The following is a 22,569-nucleotide window of genomic DNA, read 5'->3' on the forward strand; positions in this document are numbered from 1 at the left end:
TGGAAATCACCTTAGTGCACCTGTCTTTGGCCTCTAACTACCTCCAGTGGCTATGGCCTTCTTGTAATGGATGTTTCAACCCCCTGACGTTGAGTAATACAGTGCAGTGAGTCATGTTTGCTGATTTTAAAGTGTCTACAAGTGAGAGACAACATACTTATTTTCTTTCTTTCAAAACATGAGCTTGTGTCCTTGATGTGATACCTTCAAGACCTCCACCTCTCCTCCCCCCCCCCCCAAAAAAAAAAACCAACAAAATGACACCAAAGCTGGAGGTTCAGGGTTGAGGAGGCCATGGTGTGGAAGTGTCCGAGGAAAAGGACAGGAGAGAGGAGGAAGGCCGAGTGGAGTCCCTGTGCTCATTAGCCGGCTGGGCTAGTTCGTTAGCATTGCAGCCATCAGCTGGTTAGGTAACTGTGTAGTTCTCTGGAGTTGATGCTCAGAACCACACCTGAATGGTTGCCTGGCAACAAGAAGGAAGCAGAAACAGAACACAGACAAACATAATGAGCAATGCTATAGAATAGGAAGTCCAGAACATGATACACTGTGGAGAGAAATGTTCTACATTTAAACATGTTTTCTGAAACTATAGCTCAATTTTTCAGAACCATTTTATCAAAACTCCACAAATCTTTAGCTGAATTAAACATTGAGACCAATTGGAAATTAGGGGGTGGCCTTTTGAAGGCCAGTGTTGGTGTCCAGGTGAACAAAGTACTAAATAATTTGATTTGTCCATAGAGTTTTGCAAAAATGTGATATAGAATTTCTATTTTAAGGAAAACCCTGGAATTGTGGAGCTTGAATGCTTGTTGTTGATACATGAGCTTCAAGTTTTCATAGTCTTTTTTGTGTGTACACAATGGAGAAAACCTGTAATCATGGTTGTTAACATCACCACGAAGAGACCTGTAAACGTTCCACTACATCCCTGATCACAAGGCATTGCATGAGCATCATATCATATATTAAATTATATATATATATAAAATACAATTTGTTAAATATTTTGTTTGTATAGCTGGAGTTTGCAACAAAAACAATTTCCCCCAGGGATTATTAAAGTGTTTCTGATTCTGATATACTGTACATTACTTTTGAAATTAAAGGCATGAGACAAATAATCACATTAGAAAATAGAAATGACCTTATTTACCATGATCCAATGATAAATTAGTAACCTTTTAATTTGGTAACAATAATGACCTGCTGCTACGATAGCTGTCTAAATGAAAGAAATAACTTAATCCTATAACACTTAAGTGACATAATCTCCTGTGCTATGGCATATTGTTAATATGATATGATTTGAATGTGCTTGCGAGCCTTGTGACCAACACAGGATTGGCGATTTAAACATGAGTTTCAAAGCCAAAAGGCTTGTAGTGATAGCAGTAATAAGGATGAAAAAGGGGAGTCCTTCAGTACCTTGTTGTGTGTTAGCTGCTGGTGTTAGTGGCTTGGGTTTTAGTAGCAGTGGTTAGTGGTAGTCCTTATAAGGGAACGGAAGGCGGGGCTACCTCCTGCGTTACCTAGAGTCTGGGAGTCCAGGTCGTCGTCGATGAACTCCTCCCCCTGGATGATGTGCTGAGTGTCCTCGCTGTGATTGACGGGGCTGGTCATCTCCTGCTCCTTCTCGTTGTGCATCTGAGCGTAGACGTTGCGGCTGCCGGGGAGCTTCCTGAAAAACAGCGGGGGATAGGCATCCTCAGTCCTAAACCAAGGACTGTGGGATTTGTTTTTTCGTAAGATGAGGATGGAGTTTTGCACTGCATGTTTTTTTTATTCAAGTGACTTTTTGGTGGATGTTTGTGTTCGGGACACAGTGAGGTGCTTTTGATCAAAAGATGTTTAACAGAGAAGACAGACAGGAGGAGCTAGCTAACACTGCTAACAATGTGTGTGTACTGTATAACCTGATATGAAAATAATCGCTATTGGAAAAAATGCCATGATAATATAGAAACAGACTTTTGAAGGGCATTTTGAAAAATAAAATCTCTAAATAAAAATAAACTTTATTTTAAACTAGAAAATACATTTCCTGCGGAAAATGCATGAAAATGCTTTAATGCTGAAGCTACACTGAGAAAATGCTTAATATTTGCAAAATATAAAAAAGCTGAATATTTGAAGAGAATATTGAAAAGCTGACTATGTGCAAAATTATCAAAAAAAGCTGAATATTTGAAGAGAATATTAAAATAGCTGAAATTGTGCAAAAGGCCAGGGGCCTCATTTATAAAGGTGGCATACACACAGAAGAGGGCGCACGCCACTTTCTTTGGATTTGGGATTTATAAAAAGCAAACTTGACAGGAGAATGTGAGGCCCTCCAAGCACACTCTGACCCAGGCGTACGCAAAGAAACGGGAGAAATGAGAAACGGCGACACCGACTGCAGAAGGATGAATCACGAGAAACTGTGTCAAACTGAGACCATTGTGTAAAACAAACGGAAATATTCCCTCTCATTAATCATATGAATGATTCTCTCTGCAGTGCAAAAAAAACAGCAATGAGATGTAGAATCATACATTCAAATGAAGATATCTTTGAAAAAAAACAACCCTCAACTCATAAATATGTTCTATGATTATTAAACAATACTTGCATGTTATGGAGTTTTCTATTCTCATAAATTATACTGTGAACAGGACAAATAACGTTTCCACACTGATGCTGTTATCCGTTTGGTAGATTTTGTTTTCAATGTGTTTGTTTTTAAAATTAGATTAGATTAATTCCCACACCTGTAGTTTTTTTAGATCAATCAAATCAAATGGTTAGTATGACAGCCCGATGCGTAATGACGCACACTCGCTGATTCACTAACAAATAAGGACTGTTCCCATGGTTCATTTGGATCTCTGAGAACAGGGAAATGAAAAAGGGGCAAGTTGCAGCAATGTCCTATTTCTCAAATGTAATCGGTGCTGTTGACTGCACTCATGTTGCTATAAGAGCACACGCTTCTGCAACATGTTACAGCTCTACGGCCGTTTTGTCTTTAGTAATGCCCTCACTGTGTCCTCCAAACAACATGTTTTTTTCTTTTTTCCACCTCTCTAACAAGAACGTCAACTTCACATTGATTGTCTTTTTTTTCCCGTTTTCCTCTCTGCGTTTATCATGATGTCATTATGAAGGCATATTAATTTGGGGCGTTTCATTGACTATAAGATGACGTCTATAAGCGAAAAGCATTTGAGCTGAGCGTCGGATCATTTCAAGTAATGTGAGTGCAAGCGAGCATGGGCCGTTGGGGAAGTTCACGCTAAAGCAACTGTGTCAAACTGATCCAGTAAAGGGCCGAGTGGCTGCAGGTTTTCATTCCAACCAATCAAAAACACACCTGGTCCAACAAATCAACTGTGTGAAGACAGTTCAGGTGATTGAGTAAGTCGAGTCAGGTGTGTTCTTGCTTGGTTGGAATGAAAACCTGCAGCCACACGGCCCTTTAATGGATCACTTTGACACCCCTGCGCTAAAGCATGGCAAGGATCAGCTGTGAGTGTGCCCTAAGAGTCCCTGATCCAACCTGACCTGACTGATCTACAGTCTCAGTCCTGACACTCTTAAAATCATGCTGTTTTGTGAGTTGGTGAGTTATGGGCAAAGCTTGTAAACATTGTGAAATGCTGTGTGACAAATTCAGAATTCTTTGTGCCTTGCTGCAACTTTGGCAAACGTAATACATTAAGTTTTACTTTCTCTGCTCACCTTTTGAACTTGTAGAGGATAAAGGAGCCAGTAGCGATGATGCTGATTAGGAAAATGACCGCTAGAGCCCATACACCTGGACTTCCAGCAGCTCCATGGTAGCCTGAGGTGATGATATACACACACACACAAACTAATGAAAAAGGCATCATGTTTTCACAATGAGAACATACTGATTTCACATTTACAGTATTTAACTTAGGTAAATCCAGAAAATAGTGAGAAAGAAGATCTTGAGTCAATAACTGCAGAAGTGAAGGGACACAGTGGTAGGAAGAAAAAAACCCTCCACACGAAACAAGACCATTTTGAACTGGTGAGGGATGATCAGGTGGATGAAAATGCACACAGTTGGCTTTAAACTGGAAAAGATTTGGATTTTTTAGGAAATCAGGGAAGGAAAAGGCACAGGAATCAGAGAGCATTGAGGTTAAGCATCCATACAGAAAAGCCACAGGTGTATGGTATATGAACGCACCGGTCTCTGCTGCCGTAGCTGTTGAGTCATTAGCAATTAGACCTAGCCCTTAGAAAATGAATCAATAACATGCAATTATCATTAAAAACATCAAAACCTGTAGTTGTGCAAGTTTTTCGTTTGAGTTTTTGCAGGCTATATGGGAAGTTATGCAAATGGCATTTTGATATTCAGTACCTGCGTTTGGGTCGGCTAGCATCACCAGCACTTGGAGACCTCCTCGCACCATGAAGCTGACATTGTTGCCATTGAACGCTTGTATGATGGCTGGAATGCGCTGAGGATAAGAAAATATGAAATTAAGGGAAAATACTTGTGATAAATAGTTTGGCAGACACATTGCACTTAAACTACACCGCAGCAGTGTGGAGATGGAGGGGTCTGGCGATTGGCAAAAGAAAAAAGTATTTACTGGATATTATCTTCTGTGCATGTGTACCTTATCCACAAATATGCTCCTCTTGGCTGGTTTGCTGTCCAGTGGGAGGATGTACAAGTCAGCAGTGGTGGGGAGGCCCGGCTTCACCACCGTAACCAGGGACTCCAGAGGGACGCCTGTGGTCTGAGGTCAGACGGTGAAAGGTCAGTTACAACTTAAAGCTGCTCTAATAAATATTTGTGTGTTAATAATGAATCAAATGACTGTGTAATGAGAAATGGATCACTAGGAGTAATGAACTCCAGCTTCTTTTAGCTCATTGTTTTTCTTTTGTTGTGGGCCACGAACTGCTCACATAAACCTAGTTTACAGCCACAACAGTGGGAAAAGCTTGGATAAACCCAGTGTACACTAACTTCTCTTCATTAAACAGCAGGCAGGGTATTTGAATATTTCTGCATACAGTATACAGTACACACTGTATTTATGTGTGATGACGTTAGACTAGACACTATAAAATAAGCTTATTTTTAGAGAGAGAGAGAGAGAGAGAGAGAACATTTACTGTTGACCTGCTATGTTCCCCTCAGCACCCCCTGTCCCCCACCCTCAACACTCTTACAGAAACAAAAGTGGAAGTCCAACCTTAGCGAGTATTTTGGTGACCACCTGGCCTATGTCCTCTCTCCACTCTGGGATGTTTGGGTTGAAGCGGTCCAGGTTCGTGCTGAAACTCAGAGGGATGACCTGGAAGTCATCTGGGGACAGACAGAACATGGGAGTAGTAAGTAATCATTCAAAACAAAGTGGCTGAAAAGAGAAGCAAACGTAGAAGTGCCCTAAACTGCAGTCCTCAAATGGACACTTGCTGAAAAAAGAGTCAATCCCCATAGACCCCCATGTTAAAGTGCCCAACTTTACAGCGGAAATAAACATTTTCACAGCCTAGTACAAAAAACAACTGTTTTGGGTGTAGCTAATTTCCCAGTACATTACAACTGTAATTAGATTTATTCTGAATCTTGTTATTTTTTATTGCTCAGAATTTGATAGAATATCAGCTCTGGATGTACCACTGCTGCACTAGCACAACAAATCAAGTATTTATAATTCTTTCTCAGATTTTGATCTCTAGTGTATATCTCACCAATTTAAATAATATTAAGGCTATGCAGAATTGCATAGGGCAGGTGGCTTGCATAGACTGTAGGCTTTTTCAGCCCGCCTTAGCTCCATGCACACTCCAAATCAGTGGTTAGTCGTCAGGCTCTGCCAAGATGGTGACAGCAAGACCCACCCACTTTGAGCTTAATTTGGACTCTTCAGAAAACCTCTGGGTGACGTCACGACTATGTCTATATTTCACTCAGTCTGTGTTCAAAAAACTCAGTCATTACAGCAGTATATTATAAGCCACATATATTGCACATTGGCTGCTGAAGATTAAAAAGCAAAAAATACAAAAGAAAATGCTGATGTACAAACTATATATACACACAGATGTGTGCTGAATAGGCAGATGCACATTGTTGGCTATCACCTTGGAGGTATCATATTTTGGGAATTCAATCTGTCCATGCAGATGTGCATTAACAGATGGAAGTAGCTTGCCCATATCCCAAAATATGTGCTGACATACAGCATACAAAGAGGTAGGGCTGCAGCTATCATTTTAGTAATCAAGTATTCTATCCATTATTCCACTGATTAATTAAGGGATAAGAATAATAGGATAAGAAAAGGTTATTAACGCACAATACTATATACAAAAGAAAAAATAAGATGAGTCTCCTAAAATGAACAAGTTACTGGTTTCTGGACAAAAAAGATGAAATAATATAGACATTTATTACTAGGCCTAAATATCATGACTAAGTTTATGAGACTGACTAATGTATATTTACTTACTATGCTGAAGGTTGCCCTATACCCATTACTGTGATTACATTAAATGAATATACCTACTGTATTAGACTGGTGTACTTTAGGCTGCGTTGTTACTTAAGTTACACCACCTGATATTTTGGTCACTGCGGTATTTTATGCATCATCATGAAGTTATGTGTGTATATTCACTTAAGTTTGATTGCAGTGAATAGGGTCAGTGGGTGTAGGGCAGCCTTCAGCATAGTATGTAAACACCTGCCACCACATTGATTTACACGGCTTACTAGCCATTGTATGAAGCCATAATTAACGTATTTGTTTGCACAGGCACACATCTAAACACCACATTGATTGACGTTCATGGCAACTAAGTGTAAGCTGAAGCATCTCAGTAGTGCTTTTATGATACGCTAATTACACTGTACAATGCACACACTGCACAGAGTTTTCCTTAAGCTAGAGCTTGAAGTGGTCCCAAACTTTTGATTGTTTCTGTCGCTTTGACAGTTTCTCTTCTTCCCTACTCGCTTTCTCTCCCTGCTACATTTTGCTTTCTGCACCTACCGGCTGTGCTTCTTCTTTATCTTTTTCTCCTTGTTTTACGGCGGTTGGACATTTTTAGCTCATTACCGCCACCTCAACACGGTGCTCTGTATATAGTTTGGATTAAACGCAGCATTGATTGCTAATGATTTACTCGAGGAATCATTTCAGCCCTACAAAGACGTATGTGTACAGGAAACAAGATTAATGTTTTAATAAAAATAGCTTACTTTAACAGAAGTGGATCCCAGTCATAATTTAAACATAAAAATGACAAGTCAGTCAATGTTGCATTACTGTACTGTTTCAAACAGTAACTAGTCTAAATTTGAAATGTCATAAACCAGACCTCTTTCATTTAGGCTCAACAACATCAGATCTCATAAGTGTGCCATCGGCAGAACGCTCCCTCAAACTTTATAAGGACCATACAGAATTTAAAAGGATGTCAGGCCGACATTATGTAGCTTCGTCTTACCTATTCTTATTTCTATCATTTTCCACAACCACTCAGGGACATACCTGCTGAGAAGCTTGTCATGACTGTTTGTTTTTTGTACATCTATGGAAAATGTCTTATTTGTAGCTATTACACTGAAAAAAAATATAAACATTTTTTGCTCCAATTTCCCATGAGCTGAAATCAAAGATATGGGCCTATTTCTCCCAAATGCTATTGACAAATTTGTTTAAATCTCTGTTAGTTTGTCATATCAAGATGCTGATTAAACAGCATAGTTTTTGCACATGTGTGCCTTAGGCTGGTCACAAAAGGCCACTCTAAAGTGTGCAGTTTTATCAGACAGCACAATGCCACAGATGTTTTGAGGGAGTGTGCAATTGGCATGCTAACTGCAGGAAGGTCCTACGGAGCTGTTGCCCATGAATTGATAGTGGACATTCAATATTTGCTGCTGCATCAACCAAACTCTACAAAAAGGCCCTTACCGTAGACTCGAACTGTCCTTGTGTCCTGCACCATAGATCGACCATTAGAAGCCTGGACAGTGACGGAAACCTCTCCTGTCTCTGGGAAACGAGTCAGAAGGCTGTTCTGCAGAGTCAGCTTGGGCTACAGAAGAAAGTCACAACAGGTTGGCTGTTAGTTCAGTCAACTGTGTATTCAGTGTGACTGGAAAGTGTAGCACCACAAAATGGCTTCCTTGATGACAATGGAATAGGGCTCAAACTGATATTTTACACCACTAACAATGTGTCAATGAACCTAGTGAGGATTTCCAGCTGAATCTGCAGCTCCCCTCGGCTTTACAGAGCTTTATAGTGAGTTTCAGCTCATCGTTTCGATGTCCAGCTGCAACTTTAGTCATTTGATTCGCTCTCACCACGCTAGACTGTTTACAGCCGCTCTCATTTTCAGAGAAAAGCTCTAAAAAGCCACTATACACTACCTGCTCAGCAGACAGACATAGTGGGAGATCAGCTGGTGATCATAGTGGAGCATTTAGCAGCTAAAGAGATAAATATATTTCCCAGGAGTTGTTAGAGATCAAAAACAGAGCTAAAGGCAAAAATTGCATTTACCTTCCACAGTGCTCTGTATCTATCAGATTTGGTAATGTAATGTTTTAGCTGGCATGTTCACTTTTAGAAAAAAGAGTAAATAATTGATAGAATTTGGTCTTTGTAAATGTTATAAGAGAAGTTTGCAGTGTGTCCTTTACCTGCAGGTTGTCTCCTATCCACCAGTAGAAGACGGACAGGTTGGCCTCAGTGGGAAGAACTATGGCTGTCAGATTGACCTCATGGTTTCTCCCGGTGATGGGAACCACTTCCAGGTGCACTTCCTGTAGAGGGGCTGTAAGACAATAAAATACAATTTATAAAATTACAAAGCAAACAAACTTCATTCAAAAACTGAAAATTGCTGGTGAGAGGTGTACAGCTAATTTCCAATGTCCTTAAATAACAGGTCACATATTACAATATCTGAGACCAAACTAATTAAATCTCAAGTTTCAGACATGATTTCATGGTTTCCTGCCATGGTCCTATTTGATGCCCACAGATACTGTTGTTATTATTATTAGTCATATTTGTTACTGCTATTATTGCTACTATTCACATTTTACTATCTCAAACTATATTATTAATCATAATTCTATTATTTATCATAGTTAGTTTTTATTGTGGTAGCTGTGTATCTGTCTTTGTTGTATAGTACGCTGTAAATGTGGGTGAGTGGGGACTCACGGCATGTTTTGTCCCAATTCCCCGAGACACAACCCTAAAGAGTTGAGACTTAACTTGGACTAGTCCTCTAAAAACTACCTTCCAAAAAGACAAAATATGCACAGTTGTCTTAAAACTATATAAAACATTCTGTGACTGTGCGGGAGGCTGACCTGTGACCTGGATGTACATGGTGGCCTCGTCGTGCCCTGCCATGTTCTCCGCCTTCACCGTGACCTTGTAAACACCCGGATTTTCATAGCGATGCTGGATGGGCTCATCTGTCACGGTCAGGTTCTGGTAGATGGCACGAACCCCATCGCCGAGGTCCACCTGGTACTTGGTGCTGCTGGTGTCGCCCTGGTAGGAAGGTACGAGAACTTTCAGCAGATTCAAATTGAATGGAAGGAAAGGAAGACAGGAAAGCAACTTTTAATCCTACCTGTTCCTGGTGTACAATGAATGTGATGTCATCGCCAGGTGCCACGGCTAACATCTGCCCCTTGATGCTGACCTGTACTCCTTTAGGGGGCAGCAGAGGGCAGTTGTGCTGTTTGGTGCTCTGCTGTTTGTTCAGACCCCCTTCACACACGTTAGTTATCACCTTCCTGTAGCTGAAACACAGCAGAGGACAGCACAAGTGTAAGAGTATTAATGTGTATGCGGAGTTATCAAAGTCCTAGTGAAACGGAATATTAGCTGATTTTCAACTGGCTCTGTGTCACGCCATTACATGCAGATGAATGTCGCCTGGCCTCCCTCCAGAGCCAGTTGAAAATTGGCAAAGTTTCCCTCCATTGAATTAGACCTCAGCCACATTGTTACCAGCCAAGACAGCTGGCTGCAATTGTTTTCCCCTTTGTGTGTCGATGCCGTCACAACTCGTGTCCTTGCTGTTGCTAGCTAGCTAGCTTATGAATGCATCTTACTTATGTGCTGCTGCAGATTGATTTGATGGGTGGATGTCATATTTTTGGTGGAAACCAGCTTATGGGTACCAGCTTATGTAAGCACATGATTCTTTTTGTTTAACAGGAAGAAACATGATTTTGATTTACATTACATTACATTATACATAATACATTACAAATGGTTTTTTTTTGTTAAAAATTTGTACAACTGGGGGCTGGGGATATGACCTAAAAGGGTTAAAAATGCATTTTTAAGTTCAACATTTTGGGAAAAAGACTGTTCTTTTTCAAAGAGTGAGATGAGACGATCAAATTCAAGCTCATATGTGTCTAAAGATGCAGATCAGAGGCAATTAGCTTAGCAAAAAGACTGGAAGAATGGGGAAACAGCTAATCTGACTTTGTCTAAAATAACACCTTTAAAACTTACTTGGCGAACGAGCACACATTTCCATCAGTTTTGTGCGGAACCATTGCAATCAATGAGGCATCCGCAACTTAGGGCATGCACAATGCACAACACAGTAAATGTATGGTGCGCAGTGAGCGTGATGTGTCATTGGGGTGACCTAAATGACCTGAATGTGCCATAATGTGGAGTGCTACTTATTATTGAGTTCCATATGAAAGTTCTTATTTTGAATATTGGTGATTTCCTCTCTCATCACATTGTGTTGTTTACTTTGGAGGATTATAAGACATCAACAGAGGTCTGCTGTGTGCAGACGGAAAACTATTTCTCTTCTTCAACCTCGACAAAAGCAGCGCAGATAGCTTCACTTCTTCCATTCTTACCTTTCACAATAAAATCTTAGGCTTAGCACCAAGAGAGTTCCAGAGAGATTTACCACCCTGTACACAGTCATCTGGTTTCTTTGTAGTGCTAACTAGCCGTGTGTTACCATTATCTTGTCCACTGTTTTGGGGCCATGGTAAAGTTGTATCATTCCTACATTATCCATTCACTTCTAACCTGTGGATTTTAGTTTCCAGTACTGCAATCGTCAGTAGAAGTTTGTGGTAGTTCCCTGCAGAGAAGGAAGGCATCTTGCTGCTAATTAGCTTTGGCCCCGTCTAACTGTGGTCTTGTGCTATTGGTAGGCCAAGGTTGCACGGTACTAAGAAGGTTGCAAAAATATTTAGTTATGGAAGTAGTCTATCTACGAAAAGTGTGTAGTCCCAGTGATTTTTATTTTTAAGTATCCAGGAGCTGCTGCTCGTAAATATCATAGAACAAAAGCAAGAATATCAGCAGAGAATTGCAAGCAGAGGCAAGAGCAGAGAGAACGGCAACAAGCTTTCTCTGTCCAGTCTTTAAGCTGAGCTACACTAAGCACATCCTGACTCCAACATCGATAATGACCCAGAAAGAGCCATGTGGGGACGTGCGTGCATGTGTGTGTACAGACCCAGTGCTGGACTCGTAGTTTTGTCCTAGATGGCAGTCTTCAGGTGGTGAATCTGGATCATGCCAGAAGTCAGCGAAGCAGCCGTTGCCTTCGATTTGGGACCGTTCAAAACCATAGTCACTACACACACACACACACACACACACACACACGATGGAATGGTAAATATAAAAACACATTGATGTACAAATTTAGAACTGTAGCACTATATGTATGTGTAAACGTTCATGCGAGCATAATGCACATTTTGCATATGTACTGTATATATGATAAGGATTATTGAAGTTATTTTATGAAATAAAATTTGCAGAGTTGTCACAGAACACAGATTAAATATTGTTTATATATTTTTAACATATGTGCACAGATTTAGATTTAATGGACACTTGGCTATTTTTTTTTTAAAGATGTATCAATCTATGTCTCTGTCTGTCTGTGGAGTGCTCACCAGTTGAAGTCTCTCTCGGTGCACTGACAGGGTTTGGTGGTGAGAGCTGATGTGTAGCTTTTGCCTTTGACGCAGAACGCTGTGTCCTTCCTTTTCCTGAAACTCCGCTCCTGGCCCATAATGCACTTCTCTCCCTGGTGACCATGGAGAAATTAGAGTTCACTTTTAAATATAAGCACATGTACTGTAATTCTCTGTATATGTGTGTGTATGCCTTACCTGCAGGTCTGTGAGCTGCCAGGACACGTAATCTGACTCAGTGCACTGTTGGGGGAAAGACTGCCTGAAGTCCACTTTGACCAACTCCCAGTCTGACCTGTAGCTGATGTGTCCAAACACCCTGTGAACACACACCACGGACGCAAAGCAGCTGTAAGAAATGACTTTCGTTCTAAATCAGTCTGATCTGATAAAAAATAGCATGACTGTAATCTCAATATCGCCAGTTTCAGCCTTAGCCGCGGCCATGAACAAGTACTCCTTTTTCCCGTCACAGAGCTGCAGTCCCCCATCCTCTCCACCAGATGGTGATGTGTTACAGTGCAATACAGGTAATGCCTCCCATTCCCATTCCTGAACTCAGCTGTCTTTTCCCTGTCTGTCAGTCAGATCGTTATTTGAAGCAGACTGTGACACAAGTTGGCGACGTGACATATGTTGCTGTGCTGTTGGCGGACTACTGATGTCTTCACCGCTGCCGTTCTAGTAAAGTGATGGATGCCTCGACTGAGTGCTCATATGCTGCTGTCCCACATTACCCGCTGTTGTTTCTCTTGTTCATGAGATGTCTGTCTGCTGCTCCCCAGTCTGTCTGTCTCTTAGCTCTGTCTGTAGCTTATTCATCAAAACTCTATGTATTTCTACTTTACATTTCTTAAAGGACGACTTCTCTCAATTTACAAAAAGTAATCATTTTCCACTTGCAAGGGTCCGGTTAATTTGCTCGGAGGTTCTGGTGCCAAAATGAACTGTGGACCCCTATTTTCCCCCCTTTCCTAATGCGTTCGTATCCGACTGCCTTTTAAGTGACATTGCAGAATATCCGTGGCAGCTTCATTACATTTCGCTCAAAGACACACATTTTCACTTTCTAAGCATATGAACCAAAAATTTTAAAACTAGATTTTGACTCAGAGCGCATCAACGAGACAGGGCCTCAAGTCTATGAAAAAGAAAAAGCAGGTACTACTTCAAGGTCCTTTCAGTTGTATTGTGCTTCAGAGAGGCATATTACGAAACAATCTGCAATTAATCAATTCAATTAATTACCCCAAGCTGATGCAACATAGTGAGGCCATGTCACTGACTTCTAATCGTATCTAACCATGCAGACAGTTCTGGTGTGTGCTGCGATTTTAAGATATCTAATAATTAAAATTAAATGAGTCTTTGCTTAAAGCACTGCAAACATTACAAATAAACTGCCTGCTTTTCTTTTTGCAAACAAAGAACAGTTTCAATTCACCTTTTTCAGCAATTCACCAACGTTTTCACTGGACCTACTTTCTACCAATGACATAGTGCCTTTGAATACTGTTGACAGTATGATGAATGGGTGATCCAGAGGAGCTGAGACACTGATCCTCATCATAGACTGTATAAAACATGGACGTAGTCCTCGAGACATCCCCCACAGGTTTCTTAAGAGCTATTGTGAAGCTCAGTGTGGGGGCGACTCTGGACGTCACCATCTTGGCAGCGGCCGATTCCCAGCTAATCCAAAAATGGGTAAAGAGGTGGACTATGTATTTAACTAATCTAAAATATATAACTAAATAAACTTAATGCAAATCTGTTGAGCCCAACCATACAACAACAAAAACTAAATAACATAGTCACCTCCTCTTGACCACTTCACTTTGTGACTTTGTTCTGTATAAAGATGCTAAACTAAATAATCTGATTTAGTAGTGTCAGTAAAAATATAAATACAGCTGCAAATAACAATCAAAGTTGTAGTGTGAAATAAAGACAGACTGAATAGTAAGAAGTTAATTTAGTATATTACCCTTTACAGAACGTCTTTAGCAGCTGTATTCATGTTTTTAGTGACACTACTTAATCAGTTATGCTTTTGTCTGCTGTTTTTTTGACTGAAGAACAGGTTCCACCCTTGAAAGTTCACAAACAGGTAGCCGTTTACAGCAGTTTTGTGTTCACTGAAACGTTCTAATTTATCAGTTTGTGCTTTTAAAAGGGTGAATCCAACATAAAACATTCATTTCATTCATTCAATGCTCTGAGGAGCCTAAATTAAAGAAACTTCACCTTTTGTATTTGTGCAGAAGTTTCTGAGGCGTGCACCTTAAAAAGTCAACCTGTATTCAAGGGGTAAGTGAGAAAATGTGTTTCTTGTGGCATTGGGTAAACCGACCTTTTAACTCAGTCTGTGGTCTTTAATTGGACGCACAGTATTACGGTGTGACTGTGTCACTGATCGTCTTTCACACAGTAAAACCATCGGTGTTAGTTTTAATGTGAAGTGTAAAACTCAACTCTGTCTCTTTGTTTGTTAGCACTTTTTTTTTTCTAGTTTTGAGTAGCCACTACAGAGCCATAGGAGCTCCATCAGTGGACAAACAACACTCCAACCAGCTAAGTGAAAGAAACTGAACATTCATTCACAGCGGGAAATGTGTTCCTTTAGTTCCTCTCATTAAAATACAGAGCTAATAGGGAGAACACATTACCAGTGATGTGTTTGCAAGTCATTTCTGAGAGTTTTAGTTTGTGAGATGAGATGAAGGGATTCCTTTGAGAAAAATGTGTTTGTTTTTCAAAGTATGTTTGTCACAGTGCATGATGCAGGGAGCTACGAGAGTGACAGTAGTAATAAGATGGCCTGATGCTCTCACATAGCAGCAGGTGCAGTATAGGCCCATTGACAGTCTGTCCAGTCTTTGATATTTGACCAGCTGTCATTAGTATGAGTGGTGGACAATCTTTGCCCCCCCCCCCCCCCCACACACACACACACACACACCTGTCCTTGGTGCTAAGTCACTGCTCAAAGACTTCATTATGGGATGGCAGGCGGCGGTGTCAAAAATCGAAACTCAGTGGCAAGGAAATAGACCCTGGCTAATCTGTCAGACATGAGCTGCCCGCAACAGCCCTCCTTGGTTGCTGACCCTATCTCACTAGAGTCGTGTGTGTGTGTGTGTGTGTGTGTGTGTGTGTGTGTGTGTGTGTGTGTGTGTGTGTGTGTGTGTGTGTGTGTGTGTGTGTGTGTGTGTGTGTGTGTGTGTGTGTGTGTGTGTGTGTGTGTGTGTGTGTGTGTGTGTGTGTGTGTGTGTGTGTGTGTGTGTGTGTGTGTGTGTGTGTGTGTGTGTGTGTGTGTGTGTGTGTGTGTGTGTGTGTGTGTGTGTGTGTGTGTGTGTGTGTGCGCGTGCGGCACAAGGCAGATAATGGTGAGTGAGTCTGAGTGTACAAGTCTCTCCCCCGTGTGTCGGTGTGTGTGTGTGGGTGGCCTTCTCTTTGCCCTTTTCAGCAGCTTACAGATGGAAGCCGGCCTTATCTCTGGGCCAAAGTCTGGAGTCTGAGATGATGTGACAAGTCTCACTCCAACTAACTTACTGATGGAGAGATTGGGAGGCAGGGGGGAGAGACTTCATTTCTTAAAAGATGGAAAAGGAGAAAAGCTGCTTATAGTAAATATTTTGTGGCAATATTAGGTATTTTGAATTGGCAGGGTTGAGGTTTGTGCTTCAACAGGAGTCGAGCAAGGGACAAAAAAGTCTCAACAATAATAACACTAGAAGTCTACAGCCATGTTAGCAGCCCTGTGAGGCTCCTGATTACACACCAGAAATCCACTCACACTTTGCTGTCCTGATTCGAACTGTTATTAAATCTAATCTGATTGCTTGTCAGGTTCAGCTCTACATTGTCACACTAATTTTGAGTGCAGTGTTAAAGGAAGAGTTAGGATGTTTGAAGTATTTATTTATACACAACTTCTATACCATGTGTAAGTTGAAAGAATGATCTGTCACTGTAATCATTCCTCCTGGCCACACTGAAGTGTCTGAAGTGATACCCTTGTGGTGCAACTACACTGTGAAATGGGTTATAAAATCCACAGTCACTTCCTTGTAGTCCCATGTAGGTTTGTCGCCCGAAGGGAACTTCTGCAATAACCTGCTGTGACTTGTGGGACAAAAATGCCCACTCAATTTGGCCAACTGTTGAAAGCTCATAGTAGAAGACTGAAAGTGAATTTTTCAAAGACTTCTCCCCCACATTTCTTACAATGCATTTGTGTTATGACCGTATCACTTCAGGGCCAGCTTGCAGTGAAGCAACGGTTATAGAGACCAATAACTCTTTCAACACAAATAGGATGTGAGGATTGTATTAAAGTGTAATTCCGGTGCGAAATCTACCCTTGGTCTTTTTTGGCACGTACATATATCAAATAAGCCATCAAGACAGTTTTTTTCGTGTAACAACTATTAACGGAGAAAACCCGGAGAGTCGCTAACAGCCAGATCTGGCTAACACGAATTAGCTTGGGGCATAACAGTGAAGGCATTAAAATGTCTTTTTAACCACTAATACTGCTCAAAATAACACCAAACCTCTGCAGTAGCATGAGAAGAGCCCTACACATTAAACAAAGCACCAATGAGCTCTTACTTATCTACTGGTACCGAGACCAGTAGGTAAGTCTTTCAGAACACTCTTTTAATAAACTCTGGATTCACTAACTACGTTGTTGGTGCTTCATTTAATGTGTAGGGACTCTTGTCATGCTCCTGCAGAGGTTTGCTGTTATTTTGAGCAGTATTAGTGGTTAAAAAAAGGCCGTTTTACTGCTTTCACCGAAATGCACCGGGCTAATCAGTGTTAGCCACGTCCGGCTGTTAGCGACTCCAGATTTCTCTATTAATAGTTCATACACAGAAAAAAAAACTCTTGATGACTTATTTGATGTTTGTAAAAACTGAAAAAGACCATGGAATGATTTTGCGCTGAAATTACACTTTAAGATAGACTTGAAAAAATCTGAAGCAATCCTTTAGCATGGTAACTTTAGGCATTAATATCATGGATTTTAACATGCTAATGTTTAAAAGTAAACATTTGGTGTTTCATCAGATAAACATGGCCACAGTTTGCATGTTAAAATGTAAGTATGTAACATTTAGCATGCTGTCATGTTAGCATAGTAAATCCTGGTATTTTAAGAAGGATCACAGGCGAACATGTTAGCACATTAGCATTGTAGCATTAAAGCTAAAGTAGGTAGCTTTTATAGAAAAAATATGTTTTTGTCATATTTAGGGAAACTCTATAATATATCCTGACAGATAAATAAGAGATAATCTGTAAACAAAAATCATCTACCTCTGCTTCAACCTGGTGCTTTCTCAGTTTGACCTGAGTTCACAAGCAGTCATTGACACTACGTTCAAGATTCCTCTGCTCTGCTGATTGGTTGGTTTCCGAAGGATGCGGTGGGATCTTGCAGATGCCATTAGGAGCGCCAGGTGGAGGAACGTGACTTTCACAGATAACATCTCTCATAGCAGTATAATGATATAGTGACTGTTTCAAAAAAATTGACTTATATTATAACTGTTCTTGTCATAATTCTTGGACAAATGGGAAACTAAGCTCATTGGTTGTGCTAGATGAAAAAGTTAAGGGTTCACTAGTTATTCAGTCATCCTCTGGGGGGTCTGTGCAAAATTCAATTCAATTGTTATAATATTCCACTCTGGAGTCAAAGGGTTTGACTGACTGACAGACAAAGAGTTTGATCCCTATAAATAACTTGAATACGCCTACCTCCATTTCTATAATATATGTAATCAATCCAACTGCCCATGTCATATCAAAAGCGCATGACGACTAAAATAACCTGCACCATAATGCTGTAGAGGTCTTAATAAAATGTCATTGGAGAAAAGTAAGGTAGGGAGGGAGGCCAGAGGACACGTAAAGGCATCAGCTCCCATCAGTCACTGCTGTTACAGCAATCAAACCTTCTGGAGGTGGAGAGAGAGGACAGCTTTGCAGGAAATCGGGAGTGAGAACAGCCTCTGTTAGCGCCACACTCCAACAGATCAAGAGGGTATTATTGTGACGGGAGACAAATTTGAGCTCCCTTCAATGAAGTGTGCAGGTGGTCAGGGCTGCCCTGTCTGGTCCTCTTAGACAACTCGTTAGAAGCGAGCGGAGAGCGGGAGGTGTGAAAGGCTGACGGAAGGGTTAAGCTACTGTATTGGAGATGTAGGAGATACTGCGTTTATTATCCCGAATGCAGTCCCGCAATTGAACATTTTCCCTTCTGAAATTGTGACATCACTCACGTCATAACCAGGGTCTCGTCTCCTGGCTCACTCAGGAGTCCATCGACGAACACAGAGGTGCTGGTGAAGTTGTGAACGGTCCACGTCCGTCCTTCATCAATACTAAACCTGTGGAGAAACAGAGTTCACAATCACTGCAATGATGGAAGTCTCTTCAGATGGAGCCATCGTTGAACTGACCATTCATTAAACCCTGCCATTTGACAATTCAAATCTTTAAAGAATTTGGTGTCTCTTTTTTATTTATTTTACTGTGATTATTTGCTGTAGCATAGATCAAAGACTGGGCTCAAGACAGTTGTAATCGGTACATAACGTGATAAAATACAAAGTGTGACCATGTGGAATCTCACAAAATGAATAACTATCCCTGAACATGCGAGAGTACATGACCTACTGTACCACATTGCATTCCTTATCGCTCTCTGTATTTCTCACGCCAACCTACGTACACTACCACTGTGCCGGTAATGACCTTTTCTAAAATTTTACCAGGGTTGAAGTGGGCCTGAATTATCGGGCACTACCTTCCAGCACCTCCGACTAATAATTCAAATAACCTTGATCAACAGTTTCATACATTAGTGTTTCATTCAGACAAAAACTCCTGGTATTTGCTGTTGTTCTGTTACATATTTTAAACACACTTACATTTTAGAACACCCCCCCCCCCCCCCTTTCACGATTAACAGCTGTAGGACATTTCAACCAACTCATTTAGCTACTGTTAGCCGATTTAGCTAGCTAGCTCCAGTTGATTAAAATCTGGCAGTAATAGTATCATGGTAGCTGGCAAAAAGGAAAAAAAAACGTGCGTCCAAAGAAATAGCAGGAAATATAGTTCGTAATCTTTAGGAAGTTACAAATAATCTAAATGACAGACTATCCTTTAGGGTGAGCAGGGACTTGGCTTGGGACCAAAGGAGTCGCGATGGACAGGATTAGTACAGTGTGGACTGTTTTTTTTTTTTTTTTGTGGACAGATTGCTTCCTGGGAACTCTTCTTCTTTCTTGATACATCACTTGAATATCGGATAATCTTTCCTGTGTGATGGTTTTTAGAACGTGAGTTCCTACCAATCCAAAGTCACGATGAAGACAAACAAAGCCAGCCATCTGCCCTTCTTCATTCACTGACTCCCGCAGTCTGTAGTGGCAGCAGCGCTGAGTAAATGTGACTGTATGATGAAGATCCATGAGGGATCGATGTGAAATCGAGCAGTCTCTTGCTCGCACTGTGTGTGGTGATGATGTTCTAACAAGAACTACAATGTGCTAATCAGCTGGTAAACATGCACAGTTAAGAAAAGAATGCTACTAAAGACTGTGTTGCTATGGTAAAGTCCTCAGCATGCTTCAGGGGAAGGGTGCTGCATCCGACAATCAATCGTGATGGTAATGACTACAGCAACTATTCAAACTACTTCGGTTCCTTTCAGTGTGCATATCCATGTGCGACGGCATGAAAGCTTGAAAAAAGCAACTGTCTGATAGTGTCTCCATATGCATAAGTTATCATGTTGACACTACAAAGACACATATTACACTGATCCTTGCTTCCTAACACTGGCTACCGGTTGCTTTTAGATATGATTTTAAGATTTTATTGATTACTTACAAGGCCCAAAGAGGCCTCACTCCAAGTTATTTATCGGACCTCTTATAGCCTTATGTCCCTTAGACCCTGAGGTCGCACTCACACTGTCCATCCGTACCGGGCCAAAACAGGTTTTGCGGGTAAAGCCTAGTTCGTTTGATCAGTGGGAGTGCAACCGAACCACGCCTAGCTGCGGCCCACTTGCCGGCCACGGGCCGTTTGGGAGAGGTGGGCTTTTGTAAAGCACGTTTGCACATGTACGAGCACAGCCGTGCGCACGTGTACGAGCATGAGCACGAGGCCTACGCCGGCTCTGGCGTCATTTTATGTGCGCCTGTTGGGACATAGAAAAAAAACGGACCAAGCGCACATTTAAAACAATGGCGGCGAAAGGTTCACGTTGGTGTGATGCGGAGGTGGAGTGTTTACTGCAGATTTGGTCGATGAAAATATTCAAAAACAGTCGACAAGACGCACAAAAACGCAGAGGTCTATGGAAAGATTTGTAAACAAAGCGACGCATCGCGATGACGTCTATCAATGCGTGTGACGTGTTACGATGTGATGACGTATAGGCAGCAAGAAGCATTCTCCGAGGCCCAGGTAGTGTGAGTACAAACAACTAATGTTGGGGGGGTGAGAGGGAGGGAGGGGGGGGACAAGTACCCTAGAGCCCGGGGCACAAGTACCCTAGAGTCCGGGGCACAGTATGGATGGACAGTGTGAGTGCGCCCTTAGAACCTTGGATGCATCATTCCTGATTGTTCCAAGATCCAGGTTCATACTGCAAGGTGATGGAGACTTTGCAGTCAGGGCACCTAGACTTTGGAACGACCTGCCTGAGGAGATGAGCTGTCTCGTCTTTTAAATCTCTTTTAAAAACCCACTTTTAGAAGAAGAAAAAAAGCCTTTCTGGGATTTTATTGATTTTGTATTACATTCAATCTGTTTTAATTGAGTCTTATCTCTGTCCTGATAGATGCTATATAAGTTGATTTTTTATTATCATTATTATTAACAGACAGAATTGTTGGGCAGAGGTTGGGAGGGCAGTTCAAGCAGCCATTCTGATCATTCTAATAGCTACTGATGAGTTACCCTTGAGCAAGGCACTAAAGCACATATTTGCTCCATAAGGCACCGGCTAGACTGCTACAGCCTCCTACATGGCAACATCCTCACTCATCCATCCAATTAGATTTAATTTCCTCCAGCTAATATCCTAGGAATGGTTAGAAATGGATGGAGTGATAAGCCTGCAATCATATTTCAGTGGGCTAAACATATAATTATGCTCCGTGCCACACACACCGTCCTTTTTTCCCCCCGTTCCCCCAGTACTATGAAGAAACCTGTAACGGGGCTTATTCTGTGTGGCATCCTATTTCTCAGCCTGCTAGCTTCCCGTGATTAACATATGAATGTGGTGTGAGTTACCCAGTGTAAAAAACACTCCATTGAGTTTGAGTGATACAAGAGGAGCTAATTATCTGAAATGATTTGAGTGTGTGTGTGTGTGTGTGCACGGGCAGTCTAGATGTGCTACTTTTCAAGTGGCATTGCTTTGATGCACAGTTATAGAAACCTTGTCCCCGCATGGGAACATGGCTGTTATTATTTCAGAGACTCAAGGCCACTGCAGAGTCTGGGACAATCAGGAGCGTCTTGAATTGATGGAGCGTTTAAGGTCAAGAAGGGTTCTTAACAGAGACAAGTACTGACTCCCCTCCGTACTGCTCTCTGCCAAGTCTCTCTCTTTCTATCTCTTTATTTAGCGTTCATCTCCTCAGAATTGGTGGGCGTGACAAAAAGGCTTAATGGCAGCCCCGAACAGTTTAAAAAAAAGACTACAAAATGACTTTACTCATGTGTTTGGAGCAGATGGGATGGCAACACTAACACAACTTATCCCCTTCCACAAAAGCCCTTGGACCAGAATGCCCGTATAACAACGGAGCAGAAAAACAATAAAGACGAGCAGGCCAGATAATTAAAGCAGCCGTCCAACAGAGAAATGCACTGAAGATGTAATAAATCACTGTGAAGTATTCTGGAATAACATCCCCGTCCCATCATTATTTTTTCACTCATTTGCCTGCAATGTTTTTCAGCCTCTGCAGCTGAAATGAGTTGCTCTCACACACATATAACGCTTTTTTTTATTTTAATGCAGTCGAGAAAGAAATACCGAAGGTCAAGAAAATGGATTGCGGGCAGGAGAGAGTTTTGTAAGGCATCTCCACTGATGAGGGGATAACATTGTGGTAATTTTGAGCTATAATGTGTGCTCATTTTCTTACTGAACACTTTCTTCCACAGCTCTCTGCGAGATGTTATTCGCAGAGTCTTTGGAGTTATTGATTTAGCGGAGGCACGAGGGAGGGAAAAATGTGAAGGACAACAGTCGGCTGCGTTTCGCCCAGAGACAACTGAAAGGTCATTTGATTTAGGTCAGTGATAAATGCTGTTCTGAGAACTCTTATCTACGCCTTCTCATCCTTATTTATTAAGGTCGGCGAGATAACATCTTGCTGAGCATGACATTGTCTGCATGAGCTGTGGGGGGAGAGTGGAAGGATTTGAATTGTTTTTGAAGGGTACCGTGCTGGACTGGACTGGGGGACTAACTGGTCTTTCCCTATACTGTAAAAAATATGAGGAATGGCTCAGTGGATGTGGGGCTT

At 41.4% G+C, this 22,569-nt stretch overlaps 1 protein-coding gene across 1 annotated transcript in view; it reads right to left on the reverse strand.

The window, feature by feature from the left end:
- Positions 1-398: 398 nt before the first annotated feature.
- sorcs2 (sortilin-related VPS10 domain containing receptor 2) overlaps positions 399-22,569 on the reverse strand; it is a gene marked incomplete at both ends in the record, with an annotated part of 274,176 nt that continues 252,005 nt past the window's right edge. Inside the window, 15 exons of the mRNA XM_083936714.1 lie at positions 399-463; positions 1,524-1,729; positions 3,727-3,829; positions 4,205-4,252; positions 4,382-4,481; positions 4,644-4,766; positions 5,229-5,341; positions 7,962-8,085; positions 8,696-8,829; positions 9,377-9,563; positions 9,646-9,817; positions 11,524-11,643; positions 11,972-12,105; positions 12,191-12,311; positions 18,289-18,396. Of these exons, the coding sequence (XP_083792840.1) occupies positions 399-463; positions 1,524-1,729; positions 3,727-3,829; positions 4,205-4,252; positions 4,382-4,481; positions 4,644-4,766; positions 5,229-5,341; positions 7,962-8,085; positions 8,696-8,829; positions 9,377-9,563; positions 9,646-9,817; positions 11,524-11,643; positions 11,972-12,105; positions 12,191-12,311; positions 18,289-18,396 (1,858 nt within the window). The remainder of the gene's footprint in view (positions 464-1,523; positions 1,730-3,726; positions 3,830-4,204; positions 4,253-4,381; positions 4,482-4,643; positions 4,767-5,228; positions 5,342-7,961; positions 8,086-8,695; positions 8,830-9,376; positions 9,564-9,645; positions 9,818-11,523; positions 11,644-11,971; positions 12,106-12,190; positions 12,312-18,288; positions 18,397-22,569) is intronic.

This window comes from Echiichthys vipera (assembly GCF_963691815.1).
Source record: "Echiichthys vipera genome assembly, chromosome: 22".
NCBI classification, from domain to species: Eukaryota; Metazoa; Chordata; class Actinopteri; order Perciformes; family Trachinidae; genus Echiichthys; species Echiichthys vipera.